This window comes from Cinclus cinclus, chromosome 1, assembly GCF_963662255.1.
Source record: "Cinclus cinclus chromosome 1, bCinCin1.1, whole genome shotgun sequence".
Taxonomy (NCBI): Eukaryota; Metazoa; Chordata; class Aves; order Passeriformes; family Cinclidae; genus Cinclus; species Cinclus cinclus.
This window is the reverse complement of record NC_085046.1, coordinates 138,056,943-138,077,873: the sequence shown is the minus strand read 5'-3', so window position 1 is coordinate 138,077,873 and position 20,931 is coordinate 138,056,943. Positions and strand designations below refer to the sequence as shown.

The 20,931-nt window shown below is 42.2% G+C and overlaps 1 protein-coding gene across 1 annotated transcript in view; it reads left to right on the top strand.

Annotated features, from left to right (window-relative positions):
* Positions 1-20,683, top strand: part of EXT1 (exostosin glycosyltransferase 1) — a 176,213-nt gene extending 155,530 nt beyond the window's left edge. Inside the window, exons 4-11 of the mRNA XM_062503632.1 lie at positions 1,782-1,901; positions 7,358-7,490; positions 8,830-8,948; positions 9,678-9,773; positions 12,735-12,824; positions 16,505-16,665; positions 17,663-17,834; positions 20,498-20,683. Coding sequence (XP_062359616.1) covers positions 1,782-1,901; positions 7,358-7,490; positions 8,830-8,948; positions 9,678-9,773; positions 12,735-12,824; positions 16,505-16,665; positions 17,663-17,834; positions 20,498-20,683 — 1,077 coding nt within the window. The remainder of the gene's footprint in view (positions 1-1,781; positions 1,902-7,357; positions 7,491-8,829; positions 8,949-9,677; positions 9,774-12,734; positions 12,825-16,504; positions 16,666-17,662; positions 17,835-20,497) is intronic.
* Positions 20,684-20,931: the final 248 nt, after the last annotated feature.

The window sequence follows — 20,931 nt, the reverse complement described above, 5'->3', positions numbered from 1 at the left end:
CTGCTGCAGGTAATGTGCATTATCCTTCTACTTCTTAGAACACATCACAAATAGTGATGTGATCTCTTAAAAAGACATGTGCTAATACATGTTTTCAGGTTCTTTCTTTCATACTACTTTTGCAGTGAGCATTTTACCTAAAGACCTATATTTTACTTAAAGGGCCCATAGGGAAGGGAAATAAAGTAGCACCTTGGACAATCTGACCATTTTCTGCTGTTCCACCTTGCTGCAGGGCTAACTCTCTCATAAGCCCAAAATTTGTATTATATTAGTACTGTCTCTACGATGATGGTCTAAGAGTTGAAGGGCTGAGAGAGCAAAGATTGGCCCATCTGATACTGCACCCGGTGGAGCCTTGGGCAAAGTGTCCAGATCTGGCTGCAAACGCTGCAAGTAAAGAATTTTCTGGTTCTTGTGAAAATTTTTTGCATGTAACTTCCTAAAGTTGCAAATTTTCTTCAGGAAAGAGGTTTCACAGGAAGTTTGTTTTGGGAACATGTAAAAGCAAATAATTATCACCTCCTCTTAGAATATTTTAGGAATAAGAAGCGTGTTTTGGTCAGGAAGGGGTTGAATGTGGTGGGCTGCAAAACAGAATGAGCTGGGATGCACAAGGACCAAATACACAGCCAAATACAATTTATGTTTAAAACTAATAAGTTCGGTAAAAGATTGATGAGAAACCAGTGTCTGATAACAAGTTGGCCTAATTTAGTGGTTGGACTAGATGACCTTGGAGGTCTTTTCCAACTTAAATAATTCTGTGAGTCCAGTTAGAAATCACAGAAATGTAGGTGCCACACAATTGTTCATTTCTAGAAAAAGATGAGCACAAAGCAGCAACGTATCCTAAATGCCTTTCTAGTGCTGTGACTAGCCCTCATCACTGAAGCAAATTTCAGTTAAATCCTCTTGATAATGTCACTTTGCATTGTCCAAGTTGTACTGGAGGCGTTGGTTCAATGTCCTAGTTAAGAAATGGCATTTACACACCTCAGTTTCAAGAAGGACATGGGGATGGTGAAAGATGTAGATGTGAAGCCCTTCCCTTCTGATCAAGTGAGCAGTTACATTTTTTAATGGAAAAGTGCTGCAGCAGGGCAACTTAGGGTTTATTTGTAAAGCAATTTATACAACAATTAATGTGTAGATTTAATGGAAAGAGGGCAAAAATAAGCAGTTTTCCCTTGTAAATAACGGATGTTGTGGAAGATATTATTATTTCCACCTAAGACAATTAGTAAAATGCAATTTGATCCACAGGCTCCCCAAAAGTGGAGTCTTAATTTAAGGTGTTGCTATGTTTTCCTTAGGGCACTTAGTGTTGCCATGCTGTGGTAAATGCAATTCCAGATCCCATTAATATACTTGGAATGTGGAGATTATTGTTGAACTCTCAACCCCTGCAGGTACTAGGCTGTTAAAACACTAATCCATGAACAGTTTTGTGGGATGAAAAGCATGAGGGCTGTATGGAGGAGCTCCTTACTTTGCCTTACCACAAGGCTGCAGGGGGGTAGCTTCGTTACCATGAAACAATCAAAAATTAAAAGAAAGTAGATTTTTAAAAAATAATGTATTCAATATCTGAGGTTATAAAGAGTTATGTCTCATTTGTTTTACATCAAGGCTTTAACTGTTGACACACATCTCTGTTGGACCGAAGTGCTGAAGCTGTACAACCTGCTAATGGAGGAGAGGGCTTGTCAGCAGCATATTAATTTGATGAGACTGTGTTGTTTCTAAAGCTTCTGACTATACTACATCTTGTATTACAGATTCCTTCTACAATCAGGTCTATCCATCAGGATAAAATCCTAGCACTTAGACAGCAGACACAGTTCTTGTGGGAGGCTTATTTTTCTTCAGTTGAGAAGATTGTATTGACTACACTAGAGGTGAGTAAAAATTGTCTGGGACCTTGCCAAGCAGCAAGATTTCCATACCTGTCCAGCTGCTCCTGTCCTCAGCTGGCGTCAGACCTTGGTTTTCATGACATGCAATTGGTCACTGGGAAAAAAGCTCGGCATCTTGATGAGTTTTCTCCCCTAAGGAAATACTTTCTTCATTATCAGAATCCACATTAGAAAACTGACACAGTGAAAAATGGAAACTACCCAACACATGGAAAAGTTGTCATGTGTGATCTCGACTTTGCAAGGCTTTATGGCTTCTGAATCACTATCCTTGTCATTAGTAGTAAATGTATTTCTTAAGAAACCCTTCTGGAATTCTTTTTGGAAAAAATGCTACTGTAGAGCTCCTCCTTGACTATTCTTTAACATTTTGATGCCTTGTGATAGGGCTGTTGATCTGGCTCAAGGAAAAGAGAGGGCTTGGAAATGCTATGTCTTATCTTCACACACAGGAGAAGGGAAAGGATCATTCTTATAAATTATTAATAGATAATCATAATTAGACTGCTATTAAAAGGGGAGACAGATGATTTCAAATGTGGAGAGAATCCTTTCTGAATTCAGAGACAGAGGAGAGATGAAAGGCTCTTCAGAAGTAGGGCCTAGGCTGCAGTTTCAAAGCAGGTTTCTATTCTAACTGTTTTGCAATTTTTCACATAAATTTTTGACACATTTGTACCACTGAAGGGGGCTCACTATGTAGGTGCAAATGCATTTGTCTTATGCTAATGCTTCTGCAATTGCACCTGTCTTTGTGCACAGTTGTAATGCACAGTTGTTAAGGCTCCTGCTTCCCTGCTGTGCCTGCTTCCCTCTGGAAACTGCAAATGAGTGCCCATGGCTGATCAGCCTCCAGCTGTTGCAAGACAGTCCCTTAGGTTTTTCCATGCCAGTGAAGAAAACCAGCCAGGGAACATTTGCAGAGCCCCTGGCACAGCTCTCCTCACAATGCTCCCATTGCCCTCAGAAGAGCATGTCTTCATCTGTGCTGCCTGTTTAGAACTGCTCTACATCCTCAAACTCCTCATAAGCATTGATGAGGTAGTGATAATTACTACAACCCACAACAGGATCAGACTTAGAAAGGTGGAAGACCATGTGCCATTGCTCACAGTTTAATTAACCCTTACAGAGTGCTCTCGGGAACAATCAGGTGCCTCACGCATCATCTGCCTTACCTGCATGTGCCCTGTTATTGTTAGGGATTGCTAAAAGGACAGGGCACAGGGCTCTCCCCACTGCCCCTCTCCTGCCTGTGCTGGGGCTGGACTCCAGGACACATACCCTGCAGCTCCCACAGCTTTGCTGTCCATCACATCAAGCTCCAGTGCTCACATAGGTGTCTTCAGTGCTGCTTTGGGACATACTGGCCCCTGTGGTTTCAAGAGCCCAAGGGACAGCAAAACCTCTAAAGCTGAAGCAGATGAGTAACCAGCAAGCTGGAGTTTCTGCTCAGATCAGAGAAAACAAAGTGAAGACAAAAGTCTTCCCAGAAGATTTAGTTTAATAAAACCAGTTAATGTATGCCTGGTGTTGAAGTTATGTTCTGGGTTTTTTCATTTGTTTGGGAGACTTAATTTTGGTTTGAGATCTTTTTTTTGTTGTTGTTTTTTAAATTCAGTACTCTCAATCTTTTGAGACAGCTGAGGTGGTCATTTCACATTTCAGCTTGCCTAAGTAAAGTCCCAAATTAATTTTCCTTAGGAAAATATTAAAACAGTTGAGAGTGACTTTTGTTGTCTGAAACCTGCAAGCAATAAATCCTCTTCTTAAAATCTAATGTCTGGAAGTAAAGTCCTAGCAGTTTCTATATTTTTTGTGTGTGGATGTGATCCATCTTCTGTTGTATTTTTGTTGTGTCAAAGTGCTCTGATGATTCTAGATATCATCAGAATAATCACTTGCCCACTAACTGCAATGCCAGTGTATGTCCCTGTCTGAGGATATCAGCACAGAAAAAGTCTTCACCAAATCAGATGTTTGCAAGGACATCACAGCCCCTTATTCTGCACACCTCTGGAAACCTTAATCACATTTTAAGTTCCTTGATCATCTCACAGCATTTGGTGGCTGTTGTGGTTTAACCCCAGCCAGCAGCCAAGCCCCAGGCAGGTGCTCAATCACTCTCCCACCAGTGGGGTCAGGGAGAGAATCAGAAGGGTAAAAGCCAGAAATTTCATGGGTTGAAAAAAAAAAAGGGAAAGCAAAAGCTGCATACAAAAGTAAACCAAAACAAGGAATTAAATCACTTCTTCCCACTGGTAGGCAGGTGTTCAGCCATCTCCAGGAAAGCACGACACCATCACGTGTAATGGTGACTTGAGAAAACAAACACCATCACTCCAAATGTCTTCCTCCTTCTTTCCCCCACTTTATATCCTGAGCATGATGTCATATGGTCTGGAATTTCCCTTAGGCCACTTGAGGTCACCTGTCCTGGCTGTGTCTCCTCCCAACCTCCCAGGCACCCCCAATTTCCTCGCCACAGTGGCGGTATGGAAAGCGGAAAAGGCCTTGGCTTTATGCAATCCCTGTTCAGCAATAACAAAAACAACTCTAGAGTGTCAACCCTGTGTTTAGCACAAATCCAAACCACAGCCTCATAGCAGCCACTGGGAAAAGAATGAACTCTCCCCCAACACAGTGGCCTAAGCCAAACAGCTCATAGTCCAAAATAAGATGTTCGAATCATTTGACCCTGTGGCAGGCACAAAGGAACTGCTCAGTGCCTTGGACAAGGAGTGGCTTAGGCAGTGATGCTCACAAGTGTCTGCTGCAGGCTGGTAAGTGGGAGTACTGGCAGTGCAGCAGTGGGCTGCTGCAGGCACCATTGAATGCATGCCCCAGCATATCTGCACGTCTTCAGCTTCGTCTTCTCTTGAAGCAAACCCAAAACATTGCTGCACAGTGTGCCCAGTCCTCCACTCAAGAAGAGGAGGGGAGAGGCACAGCACTAAGTACAGACAAGAAATGCTGGATGGTTGGCAGGGGCCTGTTGAAAAGCAGCAATGATTAAGGCAATATGTGAATTTTTGAAGTGTGAGGATGAGGGAGACAAAAATACTGGACTATTAATGCATTCCAAAAAGAAAAAGGAGACTTTGCCAGAGATCCTAACCCCTTTCTTCTCTTATTAAACTTCCTGTCACGCCTCATCATTGGAGAGACCAGGTACATGCTGTCTCTGCAATATGTGCAACACTGTACACTCTGCATTTTAATTCCTTGGTGTCCTCCATGTTATCTTTTTTTACATTTTTTAGTTCTCTTTCTGCCAAGTTTTCCCCGTCTGTCCTGACAGTCAGCTAGGTTTCTTATGCATGCCCAAGAGAGTGATAAATGAGTGATCCATTTTTTAGCTGTGGTGAACCAGTTCCCCAGCTCCCCAGGAGGATGCAGAAGCACACTGGTGAGGTTTGTGGTGCTGCAGTGGCACCAGGCCCTGCCCTGTGCTGGAGCTGTGCTGGCTCCGGGCACGCTGAGGCACACTGAACACGAGCCCTGGGTTTCCCCTGCAGCATTGTTGGCTACCAGTGCCCCGGAAAACTCCACCGCCTGTGTAAACCTCCTGGCCATGTAAATGTACAGACTTCTACTTATCTGATTGTGCCCCAGTTCTGAGAAAGCTAGAGGGAGGAGCTGTAGTATTTATGCTTTGTGGTAAACACTCAAAAAATAAGTAGTTTTCAGGTTCTCTCTTGTTTAGTGGCATAACTTGGCAGTTGGGTAAGGAGCAGTCATTGTCGTGTGTTTTTTCTGGTCTCCACTGCCATGTGGGAGATACGACAACTGATATACCTAACTTGTCAGCTAGAAATATTCAGATACATTCTTGTCATTGATGGCATTACAGTCCTAAGTCTGTTATTCAAAAAAAAAAAAACTTAAATTAACTTACTTGTGTGAGTGAATTATTGCATATTAGCTATGGTAATTGGCTGTAGGCAAAATTCAGAAAAGCATGCATTTAACATCTGCCCCATTTTAGCAGTACATGTATTGCCACCAGCAGTGGATTGTCTAACACAATGTAACTGGTGTTTTAATCTTTTCTTGTCATAGCGATCAAAAATTCCAGGAAAACCGCTGCTTGTGGCAATACTTTTTCATGTATTGACCAGATGTCCCTGAACTTAGAAGCTTAAAGAGATTTTAGCTTGTTTAGACTGCAGCAGCTGCTTTTGTTCTTCTTGTGGTAGGTCTTTTTGCCTGATTTTTGGTTTTCCTACACTTCAGTCCAGCTTCAGAGACATAAAGTTTCACCCAGATACATCTATGTTAAGGCCAGGGACATTGGGCTAGAGCAACCAGCATGTTCTTTACACTCAAGACGTATGCACTGCAAAAACTGGTAGTTACATGAAAACCTCCTTGGAAGATAACAAAAGATGAGCTGTAGCAGAAGGCAAGGCATTCCTGCTTACCCAGCCTGGGGGAAAATCCATCCTCCATCACCCACTGGCCTTTTGCAGCATTCCATCTCCAGTCTTGCTAACTTCTAATACTCCATGCGAAGGCAAAACTGTAAGAACATGTGGCTCAAGAGTGTATTGCACTTAGAAAGTTGCACCTTCTTTGGAGGCTGATTTTGTCCTGTAAGAGATTCCCTCTGCTGAATCTTGCTATGCCTTTGCAGGAAGTTTAAGGAGTTTCCCATCAGTGTAAGAACCACTCTTGTTTTCCTTCAACTGATGTGAAGCAACTGTAATTTCATAAATACATACCAACTGTATAGCTTGGTATCTTTTTTCTTTTTTTGCTTGTGGTATTCTAGATGCTAAAGTAGATAACCTATCAATTAATTTTGACCTTAGAAATCTAGGAGTCTCTGGTTTTGGCCTAGATTTAGCCAATCAGACCGTAGTTGTGAAAAGATAATCTATTTCATCCAACGAGGAACTGTTACAGAGCTGAGATGTGGAATCAGTGATGTATCTGAATGCTAATATTCCTTTATAATTAAGAAAAAATTAATAATTAATGCAGCCTGATTTGCTAGAAGTCTTTTTAGTTTTGAATACTCTCATTATCTCCTAATATTACCTAGCTTTTTATGCCATCTTCAAATAACTATCTTCTGTGAGTTCTGGATAGTAAAGCTGACAAAGAACTAATCAGGCTTACAACTGCTAAGCTACTCAAATAGACAAAATATTTGACTTGAAATATAAAATGCAATAAATTGTATGGTCCCCATGTCCAGAGAGACTAATGAGGTGCTCTAAAACGTATGGCACAATGCCTGAACTGCTGAAGTGGTGTCAGAATGTGCAGGTTTTGAGTCTGTTTAAGAGAGATCAAGGAGGAATGTCTACTAATTTGTGTGCCTCGGCTTTTTGCAAAATGGGTGATGATTCCAGTCAGCTGGAGTTCCTGAAGCTTTTAACACAGTGACTGTGACAGTATATTTAAAAATCATTACTTCTCTTGTTTTCCAGATTATTCAGGACAGAATATTTAAGCACATATCACGTAACAGCTTAATATGGAACAAACATCCTGGAGGGTTATTTGTACTGCCACAGTATTCCTCGTATCTGGGAGATTTTCCTTACTACTATGCTAATCTTGGTGAGTGAATCCTTGCTATAATGTAGTGGCATTTGGAATTTCTAGTGGAATTTTGAAATTTTGTCTTTGAGTAGCATGTGCCAAGTGACTTACCATTCATTTCTAGTTAATGATGCCTTTCATTTATCCTGTCTCAATCTTCGCTGCTCACTGTAGACTGGAACATCTCTGACTCATAAACATGCGTCATATGCCTCTTGCTTGCAAAGATTGTTTAAAAAAAAAACTATGTTCCTTCATACTTTCCAGTTGCTGGCAATTAATCCCTGAGCTGCTGACCCATTCATGGCCTGAGGGGACATAAGAGGAATAGCTTTTTTCCTTTCTTTGTTTATTTGTGCTTGTGAAATGGAAAAAGTGGTAATTTACCCATGACACTTTTTATTGGAGTGCACACTTGTATGGATTTACTCTGCATGCTATGTGTCTTCATATGGGTCCCACTAGAAGGAGTGAATAGGGCTTGGGTTCATGGCTTTTTCCTGAAGCAGAGCTTGAACAATGAGTTCTCCAGGCAAATGTGCCTCCAGGCTGAAGGGATCCTGCTTACCAGACGGCTGCTACTTTTGGCTCAGCCTATGCCATCCCACTTGTGTGTATCTGTACTATTCACCTGGTAAAAATTGGCAGTCATTGTGTTAAAAAAGAGAGATTTCTGTGGTAATTCTGATGAAAAACGACTGTGACCCCACACTGATGAGTTTAGATGAGGCTGAGAGCAGTAATGAAGGGTAGGTGCCAGTTGGATCTGTTATTCCAGGCAAAAAAATGAAATCATAGCAAGACAAAAATTTAAAAATGGAAGGCAAAGAAGCAAGCAGAATTGCCAGCTTAGGATGTAATTGAAGATGCATGTGGATAGGAATCAACCCAGAAAGAGCAAAAATCTGACAGAGGCTGTAATGGAACTTAGGAAAATGAATAAACTTCTGGAATTTGTGGAGATAATCTGTAGAAAACATCAATAATCCAGAGCCAGGCAGCAAAACAGAGCTTGTGTCAAGAAAGACATTTGGCCGAACAAGCTAGATGTCAATATTGTGGGACAAATGGATAAAAAAAAAGATATTACAGGACATCTGTGGAAACAGTGAGTAAGAAAAGGAAATAATTGTCTTGGAGTCTGGTATTTCAGAGTGGAAGTTAAAGGTGCAGAGTGGGAGTTAAAGGGAAGTGTGATCTCTGAAGCATCTGGTATCTGAGAGGAAGGAAGGTGACTTAAAAAAACCTGGCAAGGTTTGCATTAAGTGCAGATTGTTTTTTTCCATCCCTGAAGTCCTTTAATCTGTAGTAACTGGGGTGATTTTGTCTTCACTGAACACGTCTCTCTTCACTTCAGGTCTGAAGCCTCTTTCCACATTCACTGCCGTTATCCATGCAGTAACTCCCCTGGTTTCCCAATCTCAGCCTGTACTGAAACTCCTGGTTGCTGTAGCCAAGTCCCAGTACTGTGCACAGGTAAGCAGCACTGTTTGGCTGTCAGTCACAGTGAAGACAAACCACTCTGCCAGGAGTGTGGAGCCTAGTGACTCAGCCCTGTTTCAACCCTGATTCAATTCTGATGTTTCTTTCCTCTGAGATTTCTACCGTCTGACCTACATGCATGGGAAATAAAAATTCTGAGTATAATGGGAGTGGAATACAGATAGTAATTAAACCCATTGTTACATGAGACAGGTAAAATAATGAGTGCACTTTAAAGATCAGCACTGTGTGTGCTGCAAACTGCACAAGGATCTCTATGCCTCAAGAGCCTCAATGATCTTCCTTCCTCCCACTGTGACTTTTAATCTTATCAGTGCCAGGATTTTGGCTTCTCCAAAAAAACCCTGGGGATTTCAGTAGGAGTATCCTCTTGTAATGGAGTGTCACAAGTGGTTTTGCATTTATGAGAGCCACACTAAATCAGTCACACCTGTATCATGTGGCTGATACAGAGACTTCCCAAGTTCCTGTCCAGCCTTTATTTGCCTGAGAGGATATATTTTGTAAGTAGTCAGCTTGGGTGAAATCAATGTTTATGATTTTTTTATGAATCAAATTTTTTTTAATGCAGATTTGTTTCATTATTTTTGATTTTGAAATTCCTAACTTGAATTTAACATGTCTGTCTGGAAACCTGAGACTTTAGAATATGGACTGCATTGCCACAAAGGTCTTTGATCATGGTCCAATATTCTCTTTCAGATTATTGTTTTATGGAATTGTGATAAACCCCTCCCAGCCAAACACCGCTGGCCTGCCACTTCTGTGCCTGTCATAGTCATTGAAGGAGAAAGCAAGGTAAGTGGAGAGGAGCGTGGTAAAAGGTTGCCTGCATTCTCTGATGAGACAGGAATTTATTTTCCAGTGGCTTTGGTGAAAGCTTTGTATTGCCCAACAAAATGACAGGTCCCTTCTATTCCTTGGCCTTTTGTACCAGCTTAGTTACATATTTGTGTTTCATGCATGGGTCCTGTGCACTCAGAAATCATCAGCACAGCAATTAATGCCTTGAATCCAAGATTCACAGATGAGATCCAGTTTTGAAATGTGACCCTGCAAGAAGATAGTGCTGACCCCATCATTGGAGATTCCATCTCTCTGCAGGTACATGAAAGTAGTGATGCAGCTGCACTCACTGAGTCTGAGAAATCACATGCAAGACTCGGGGGTCAGCTGTGGACTTAAAAGCAAAGTTAAAAATGAGAACTTGACTTTGAAAAATATCTTCTTTTATGGCCTTGTGAGGTACTGCTGCCATAAAAAAAGGAAGAGACATAAGACACGGAACACTTGCGTGGGAACAAAATCACCATGTCATCTCTTGCTGTGCAACACACATATCTTGTGTGTATTTCCATAAAGTCAAAATAGGTGCCATCAGATGAGAAAAGAGTTTTTTTAAATCACACTGAAGTGGATGATTCAAAACGCAGGCCTGAGAGATGCAAGATTTCTTGCTTCTAGAATCTGAAACAGATTCTGGACCTCTCTGGTCCTTCTCTGTCAGCTGGCTCCAGAGCTCTGCGTGGGCAAAGGGACTTTCAGTTGTTTTGCCTGTACAATCCTGTTTTGAATTTGTAATTTTGTCTTTGGTCTTTTCTCCTTGTCACCTTAACAAGAGACAGATAACCCTGCAAGGTTGGCAGCTAAAGGCTCTGGCATTAGCTAGCCATATAAACAGTTTCAGGGGGATTGCTGCAGGGCCAAGAAAGGTTGTAGAGATTTCTGAGCCCTTTGAATGTTCTGGATGTTTTTTATTTTCTTTTTGTAAAACTAGCAGAGGTGAGATAGAGGAGGAATCTCTGACCAGTTCTATAGTGTTTGTAGAAATTGGCTCCAGGCACTGTTTAGATTACAAATGAGTCTCCTGAGTACACAAAGGTGTGTTTATAGTGGACAGTCTCTTCCTCTAATATCCCAAAGTATGCCAAATGGCTTCTTGTGTGGAAAGCTGTTTTTTTGGACCAAGCTTGCAGAGTTGGAGCAGCACAGTTCAAAGGTTGCACAAAGGAACTGCTTTTCATCTCCAACTTAGCCAAGGCCTGCTGGCAGGCACCAGTACTCCATGCAGCTGATCACAGTGGTCTGCCTTTACCAAACTTTCACTCTTCCCTTGAAATCAAATATTCTAACACTCATTTTACAAAATGGTATTTTAGCTATAAAAAAAAAATACACAGCAAGTCCAGATTGTTGTACTATTTGAAAATTTTGCACAGTCTGTAAAAGATTAGGGATGAGAACACGGGTCTCCTGCTGGCTGCTTGCTCTGCTTCATCTTAGTGTAACCAAAGCAAAACCCTCAGCCCCAGCCAGGTCCTCTCTTCATCAGAGCCCTGCCTCCCCAGACCAAGGCCATCATAGTGATGACAGGGTGCTCTCCAAACAGACATTGTGAACATCCTGATTATGGAGATAGACTTCTCTGAATCAAGGCAGATTCCAACTTGTTCCCAAACAGGTTGCAGGGGATGTAAAACTGACCATATGTAGGAGGGTTGTGTAAAACTTTTCCATGTCCCTCTTTCCATACAGTAGATTCCTCTTACTGGGCTTGACCTTTAAAGTGTTTTCATGGCATAGTAAATTGGTAAAGAAGTCTAGTAACTAACCGGGCTATTTTTCCTAGGAGATGAGGGAAACAAACTGTTGTGTCCTTGTTATTCGTCATCAGTTCTCAAAAGGTGCTATTTAGTCTGATAAAGAAGCCATATGGATTTTAATTTCTTTCTGTTGTCTTTTTGATCCAGCTTTCCCATCTATTTCCTATTACTTTGAGGAGTGTCCTGCTCTATCTTTAATAAGCTTATTCTGTATATAGGTTTTTTTATATATAGAATGGTCTGAGTTGGAAGGGGCATTAAAGACTATCTAGTGCCAACCCCCCTGCCATGGACCAAGAAACCTCCCACTAGACTAGGTTGCTCAGAGCCCTGGGAAGTCTTGCCTTGAACATTCCCAGGGATGGGGCATCCACAGTTTCTCTGGGCAACCTGTTCCAGTGCCTCATCACCCTCATAGGAAAGAATTTTTTCCTAGTAACTAATCTAAACCTACTCTCTGTCAGTTTAAATCCATTCTCCCTTGTCACTACATGCTCTTATAAAATGTCCCTCTCCATCTTTCTTTCAGGCTTCCTTCAGGTACTGGAAGACCATTTAAGAATGTGACTTTTTAAAATGCTACGATACCTAATATATATAATTCTTCATGCAGATAAAGTTCAATTTGGGTTCTTCAGCATATTTTCCTTTTCTGGTGGAGAATGTTGCATCATCCTGGTAGTGTTAAATCCTTCACACACAGCCTGAGGTGCTTGGTTTCCCAGCTGTGTAAGATTATGAGGGTTGCAAAGAAAGTCCTTCTCAATGTTCATTACCTTTGATTCTCATACCCTGTAGGAGAGCAGAGGGACAGTCCTAGCCACCAGGGAAAATGTCATCCACAAAGAAGCTGTAGGTGCATCTAATTATCAGCACAGAGCAATGAAGTTTGTCACTAAAGGAAAGCAGCCTGCTGCAAAGAGGGAGGTCCGTTCAGAAATTACTCCTCAGACAGAAGGTGTAGGCTGACTGCTGGGGTGACAAAAACGACACTCCTTCACTTTTGAGCTGAAGGGTCCTTTACATCAAACAGAAATATGCCATGTACCTCAGACAAGAGGAAATAAGAGTGAGGAATAAAATTAAGTATTTGCCTTGGAAATGAGTCCTTCAAGTGATTTTTATTTCCTCCCCTTCCTGCCTTGGATACCCACAGGTTATGAGCAGTCGCTTCCTACCCTATGACAACATAGTGACAGATGCAGTGCTAAGCCTGGATGAGGACACCGTGCTTTCAACCACTGAGGTAAGGGTCTCTTTTGTCTTGGGAGTCTGCTTGGCTGCTGGGCTCAGCCTGAGCACAGCAGATATGCTCTTCTCTTGCTTTGCCAGTGAGCAAATGCTACAAGATTTCCTGCTACACTCCTCGTATTTAAGGTGTTGCACTTGTTTCAGCAGCCCCGCCACTGTCTGCCATCAGAGGAGCTTTTCGCCCTGGTTAATTGGCTCATCATTAGCATATGGTTCTTCCGTTCTTCTTTATTTTAGTAACATAGCTGCAGGCGGGTGTAGGCAGCCAAGAGCAGTCAGCTTTAATATTCTGCTCTCACTTTTCTGACTGGGGTAGCTTCCCCCCACATTATCAGCAGGGTGTAGGTGAAGAAGGAAGGCTCGTCAGCAGAGGGGGACTGCTATCACTCCAAAAGACAGCATTGTCTCCCTAGTGCAGGATTTCACTGAAGAATGCTCTTTCCCCATTGTGTCAGCCCACAAAATTGGAGATACTTGCTAGTTTAGGTGCTTGAGTGTCTGTGCCAAGAACAAGATAGCACTAAGAAAAGAAAAATACTGTAGAAAACCAATTTTTACAACTGGGATGAGTATTGATTTCTAGAACCTCTTCCTGAGAACCACAAGGGAAACCGATGACAGTTTATATAGAGTGCAATATTTGGGAAATACATTATTAATGATGGGCAGGGAATAGCTTGAAAAACTCGATTTTCTTTTGTTTTCCCTTTTTTTTCTCTATGTTCATGGTCATTCTGCTCTCCCCACTTCACCTTCATAAAAATGCATTTCTGTCAGTGATGGGGATCTTTCACTGATGCTGTCACTACTTACATATCAGTGAAGAAATGCGTAACATTAGTCTTCAGTCACTGATACATACCCTAAGATGTCACTGAATTTGTTCTAAATGGATGGATTGCAATTCTTCTTCCCTGTACAGATGTTGTGTTGCGGTTATACTGGTCAAGAAACAGCCTTGGTAACCCTCTTTCACTTTTAAAATGAAAGAAATAGCTGACATTGAACCTGTTTGATACCAATGTTACACCTTGGTAGTTTCTGATAGATGAGGAAGAATATGGCTGCTACCAAAGCGCTTGAGTGCAAAGCTCTGCACAGCCCAAAGAAGCCCCAAAGCAATAAAAGGCATTTCTCCTTGCGCTGAACTTCCTAAGCAGGTTGTTGCTCAGGATGAAGCATCCCATCTCAGCTGCCCTGGGGATCATGGTAGTACCTCTAAGGGGCTTCATTGCCCTGATGAGGTATTTACAGCAATCCAGCCTGTGAACTCCATGAGGATTTGAGGCTTTGTTTTGTTTTTAACTGGTATTTAGTCATCCTTCAAACTTCAAAGTCATACAAGTTTCTGGAACACATATGAAATTAATAGTGTTTCTCATTCACCTTGGTCATGTTTTACCCTAAACATTTTGAAGCACAAATGCTTCTTGTTGTGTGAGATAACCTACACTTTTCTTTATGACTTTATTGCTTTGCTTTGTTTTCTTTGTTGCTCCTGTGAGCAACTCGGAGCTGATCCTGTGTGTTTGCGCAATGGCTCTATGAGCCCCCTGGTCACTGTGTGCAGACAGAACCAGCTGGCCAGCTCTTGCTAGAACCCACCTTGCAGCTCCAGCATGTCTCTGCCAGGGTGCCAGCACCAGCACCTCTGCTTGGTGGCTCTCCATGAAGAGCTGGGAGACCTCTCTATTGCTTCACTTCCCCATGGTACAGCTTGTGCAAATGTGATGTGACATTTCCTTTGAAACTAGCTGCTCATGGAGAGTTGTGGTGGCACAGCTACAAAGCCCAGAAAAGGCGATTTAGAAACTTGGCCAAAGACAATCACATTCCCATTGAGAGCAGCAGTCACCAGGCACATTCTGTGGACTGTCCGATCCCAATGTAGGTTTTCCATTCTCAACAGAACGGTGCGTAATTGTTCTGTGAGAGGAGCTGTTCCATATGCACAGAGGGCTCTGTGCGTGGGAAGTCATTAGAAATCAGCATGGGTCAGGATCCAGAGGTTTAAGAGACTGCCAGCTTGGCTGGATTTTCCTGGTGATCAGCTGAGAATGGCAGTGCTGCTGGAAATTACTTAGGATGAGACCTGAGGGGCTTTTTTAATATAGGGAGTTTTCTCTTAGGGTGGTTGCTTTAGTGCATCTCCCTAGTGCAAGGACAGATAGTTGAAAGCACAAGAGAGGGCACTGGGTGCAGCAATTTTATTATTTATTTAAGTTTGAGATTCTCAGACTTCTCTAAAGAAAACAGATGTCACGTTTTATGGGAAAGGCCTTTATAGGGAAAAAACCCTTCAGTTCTTTCATGTGGTATTGATTTGTATGAGATCAGAACTGTCACAACAGTAACTGGCTTGTGCACATTGTCTTTCTGGTTGGCCTCAGATTCCTTGAAATGACTTTAAAGAAAATAACCAGGCCCTAACTTTGTATTTCAGCCCATGTGCAACTCTTCTGTTTCATGAAAATACTTGTAAATGTGAGAAGTCTGACAGTAATCAACACAAAATGGGGCTGTTCTCAGAGCAGCTATTCTTTATCTAACCTTTATACCCTTAACTTTGACTGCATTCTTGGAAGGCTTTTCAAACATTTTTAAGCAAAGTATTAGGTCCCTCTAGTACTGAGGGGAACCTAGTGTGCAGTGCAGAAACAAAGCCCTCTTTTTTGGGGGGCTTGACTAGGACAATTAGAATTGTGTATAACTCTTATAAAATTTCAGTCTAGCTTGAGCTCCAAAATCTAAGTTGAAGGGGAGGGGACTGCCATTGATAAAATCTTTCCATATGTATTTCTACCAAACTTCTCAAATACAATGCTGACCATCCTTTTGCAAAATACCCCAATCATCCCTTTCCTAATATCACTAGATTTTGTTTGGTAGGATCATAGGGTAGCAATGTCCTGTCACTTCTCAATTCTCTGAGATTTGAGTTATTAAAATAATTACAGCAAGACAATAAAACAAAAAAAATGCCATTGGCAGCATTTGACATGCTCCTGTGGCTCATACAGTATAAAGCATTTTTCTTAAAGTTTAGGTTCCTTATGCCATTTAACTAAATGGGAATTTTATCTTCCTCTTTATTAAGCTATATATTGAACCTTTTTGGTCACATTGACAGTCTTGAAAGTATGACTGACATGATCTTCCGAAGGCTCAAAACAGAAAATATAAAAGGACTACACACTGACTGCCTGTTTTATTCTCAATGAGCCACCTTTACCATTTTAAAGTCTATGACTCCTGATTTCCCAAACTCTGTGTTAACAGTGATTAAATGGTAGATGCAATACACAAAGATGTGCAAAAATTTCAGTTTACCACGTGGCTATTACCCCTTGCTGTTGCATTGAGGTATAAATACATGCACCTACACCCATTCTTTCTGTAACTTGAAAAGGTTTGATATGTAAAGGGCAAGCTTGAAAATGTTAATGTAATGCTGCGATGCTTTAGACTCTCTTTAACAGGAACCATTAAAATGTGCATAATTATAGGGCAAAATGTCAAGCAGTCAGTTTAATTTACTGATGAATACACAGAATTACTGTTTTTGCAACAGTTCCAAGATTTTGAATTGTGAATTAGTGGCAAGGTAGTATTTTGTTTTGTTGACATTTGTTGAAACAGTTTCAGTATTCATTTGGCCTGTACCTTTGTCCACAGGTGGATTTTGCCTTTACAGTTTGGCAGAGCTTTCCAGAGAGGATTGTAGGGTATCCTGCACGCAGTCACTTCTGGGACAACACTAAGGAAAGGTGGGGGTATACCTCCAAATGGACTAATGACTATTCCATGGTATTGACAGGAGCTGCTATTTACCACAAGTAAGAATCCAGAGCATCTGCTATCCTTCTTCTGTATGAAACAAGATAGTAAAGAGGGGGTGGGGGTGGGGTGTGAAGAGCATTCTTCCGGGGAGGGGATAAAAATGGAAAGATAGTAAGTGGGTCTACATTTTATGGGGTAATAATTTAAGTTCTTGGTTTAGCTCTGGGGATCTGGTAATCATTATTGCACTTGTTGGGTCTCTTTGAAGTCACTTGTGTTTTGAGGCAGTCAGACTGCTCCTTTTAACATCAGGAATTACACACTTCAAAGAGTTCCCGAATTCATTAAGCTGCTTGGCTGAATGGCCTGTAGCATAGCAGAAAGGAGGTTACTTCCAGACCAGCTCTGGGTATGTGTTGGCTGACAGCTGCAGACTGCAAAGTCTTCTGGCTACTCTAGAAATGTAGTACAATGGGCATGTGGCAGCTCTGCATATTGCAGCATGTTGGAGAAAACCTATGTTATTAGAACTTCAGCAGACCAAAGTGCTCTCTACATTTAAAGAAAAAGAAAATTCTGGAGTCTCTAATCCACACCCCCACAAAGGAGAAGACAGGTCACAGGGGATGGTACAGACCCAAAGGAGAATAATTTCAACAATAAGAACAGTAGTAGGGCAGTTTTAGTAAGAGTTCTTTCCATCTGAACAGTTTGTGAAGAAAATACACAGGATTAAATCCTCAGTGTTATCTAATCACATTGTAGCACTATGGGACTCTCCTTCCTACTTGTCCATTATCTTCATACTTAGGCCCACAGTGTTTCTCTCAACCTGGCTTCAAAAAAGGCATATGTTCTCTTTCTCCTTTAGCACTGTTTACTGTCTTGATGAGAAACTGATTTGTTTTCCCTTTTTGTTAAAGGGTGAGACCAAAGAAAGGAAGTGTTATGCTGGGAGTTGAGTACAAAACTTGGGTCTCAACTGAGATAGAAATATCCTGGATACCTGAAAGCACAGTGACTTGTATTATTAACACTGCTGTTGGTTTTCAGATATTATCACTACCTGTACACTCATTACCTGCCTGCCAGCCTAAAGAATATGGTGGACCAACTGGCCAATTGTGAGGACATTCTAATGAATTTTTTGGTGTCAGCTGTGACAAAATTGCCTCCAATCAAAGTAACACAGAAAAAACAGTACAAGGAGACCATGATGGGACAGGTATGTAAACACTGTATGTTTTAGCAGTTGGGATGTATTGATAATGTAGCAGGTTCACTTTTAGGTTAGGCTTTCAGAGTGATACAATTCTGTCAAATATTTTTGCAGTTTTTAGTTTAGCAGAACTGTAATTAGATTTTAGATATGCTTATTATAATGAAGAAAAAAGAAAAATTGCAAACATCTACTGTGGATGCTCTTCCCTTCATAGTTTTCTGACACTGTGTTATTCGTGATGATCCCAAACTCCTGGAACTGATGATTGTGGTGACTGAATTTCAGTTAAACTCTGATTTTCTAATTAAGTATTCTAGATTCAAGACCTTGTCATGGAATGCTAGAAGCATAAGTAAATTCTAGAAATATTTTCTATTTTTTATTATTATTAATTAATATAATGTACCAGGCTGTCCATGTGCTATTGTAAATTGTATAGTGTGATTCAAGCACTGACACTGAACTGTCACAGCTGAGATAATTTGTGATATGCAAGTGTTTTTTCCCCACAGGGAACATTTCATTCCACAGTTATGCCATCACTCACTAGCACCCATGAAGTGGTTGCTTTAGGTCCTCTTCCAGCTGCTGGATAAGCCTTCTGTCATTGCAGAAGTACCTCTAATTGCAGGGATACATGGTAGTGTGGGGACACTTGTCCTTTTGCCCTGTGTGAGAGAACAATGAGGGGAGCAGCAAGTCCTGCAAAATCTGCAAGTCCTGAACAGCCTTCCATCTGTGCTGCCACGGTGTCCATGACCTCAGTGCAAACTGTACCATGATTACTATGGGACAGGTGACAGAAGGGCTCTTGATTTTCCCCTCACATTTTCTCCTGGTAGCATTACTTGTATCTTTGACTGGGGAGTTGCCATGTCAGTTTGTAAACTCCATTATCTCTATGTACTGTGCTTACACCTGAGGTACTGGTAGCATTGGTAACACTTAGCAATTCTGACTCATCTGGGTGCCCAGGACACCTTTGGTGAACAAGAAGGTGCCATCCAGGAAAGTACCTATTGCTTCCAGTTTCAGCCTCACCTCTCCACAGGGCTGTGCTTTGGCTGTTTGGCACAGCCTGAGCATTCATTTTTCATCTTACAGCACGGGTGACTCGAGTCAGCCATGAGCTATAACTCTCTTCCTAAAGACAAGTTGTTGCTGCAGCTTTGGGAAATGTAATGGACCATGTTCATAATTCCTTGAAAGACAAATAAAAAATTAACATAACCTCAGTGTTGTGACAGAGATGAATAGTCAAATGGAAATTCAGTGTTAATGGCCAAAATAGCTGCTATAATCCTCTAGCAAGAAACTTTTACTTGCTCTTTAGTGGCTCTGTAAAATCAGGAGGCTGTAATCAATGCACATTATAACCTACCACTTGACCTAAACTGGACAGGCCTTGGACCAAGATCAAGTCTGGTACCACAGTCATTTGGCAAGTCCCTGACTTTATCTGTTGATGTTTTGATTTACATCCCTTGAGTTTATGAATTTATATTTGTTTTTAAAGTATAGTGGAAACACAAGTGCTACAGAGGGATGCATGGGGAGTGGCACAAAAAAACCTTAGGTTCTCAATATTCATATTTTATGTTAAATAATAGTTTTCTTCGGTTTATAAATGTTCTTTAGGTACAGACAATAGCAGCTATAAAGCTGCTAGGGCCCTTTTTTTCCCAGAGCTGCTGAATTTCAGTGGACTTCCACAGTGATTACAGCTGTCCTGAACTTTGGAAAATCATGCCAGAATATTCTGCATGTATGCAGTCAAAGACCATGGTGTTTTCCTTGGGTCACAGTTCAATATGATGTAGCGTGGTACTTCAGTTCAGTTTTTTGTGTCTGTGAGACAGTGCTGTCTGATGCACTGTCTGGCCAGTGGGATTCCTGGAAGCGCCTTGCTTTTCAATGCAGGGTACCTACACATGAGTAATGCCAAGCACATAAGGACATCTACTCAGTTACAAGCTGGTTGAAATTACTTGTGTATAAATTTCTGCCGATCTGAACTGCTGAAGTTCAGGTTTGACCCTGAATAATTGTTTTCCTCCTGTGGCTGAAGACCACGGGCAGCAACTGGCCAGGGCTTGGGTGTGTACCTCTGCTGGAAAGTAGTGGCCTTCTTTTTTTTTTTCCTGGTGGTTTTTAATAACTTCTTGTATCTCTGAAATAGCTGGAAGGTTTGAAGAAAAGAAGAGTGAGGGATAGGGTGAAGTAGAGTGCTGGCAAGATTTGGGAGGGCTGCTTGTGGGTGTTGTGTTCCACAGGCTGACTTGTGGTCAAACTCATGTTTCCACACTGCCCTGTCCTCTGCTCTGTTTGTGAAGTCAGGGGTGCCCAGCTCACTACCCCTGGGTCTGCTATGGGCAGGGTGTTCTTTCCTCTCTTTGAGCCCCTGAGCAGGTTCCAGCCACCACAGAGCCGCGTGCCCCCGAGCCCTGGCATGGCCGGGCACCACGGTGTCTGCCTCACCCAGCTCCCGCCATTCCTGCCATCCTGTGTGCCAGGGCTCACTCTGATCTCTGCTCTCCTCCCCTCCTGCCATTCCTGCCATCCTGTGTGCCAGGGCTCACTCTGCTCCCTGCTCTCCTCCCCTCCCGCCATTCCTGCCATCCCGTGTGCCAGGGCTCACTCTTATCTCTCCTCTCCTCCCCTCACAGACGTCCCGGGCCTCGCGCTGGGCCGACCCCGACCACTTTGCCCAGCGGCAGAGCTGCATGAACACTTTTGCCAGCTGGTTTGGCTATATGCCGCTGATCCACTCGCAGATGAGGCTCGACCCTGTCCTCTTTAAAGACCAGGTCTCCATCCTGAGGAAGAAGTACCGAGACATTGAACGACTCTGAGGATGCTGCTGAGGGGGCCGAGCCGCCCTTGCCCGTGTGGGAGCCAGACTGTGCCGCCAGCAGCGAGCACCCGACCCCGCCAGCCGCGCCCCGGTGCCGCTGCTCCGGACTGCGCCGAACCGCCAGCAGGCTGCTGTCCTGAGACTAGGTTGTGTACAGTTTCATTATGGAACATTAAATAATTATTTTTGAAATGATTGCTATGCAGGTTTAAACTTTTTTAATGATCAAAAAAAAAACCTATTAAA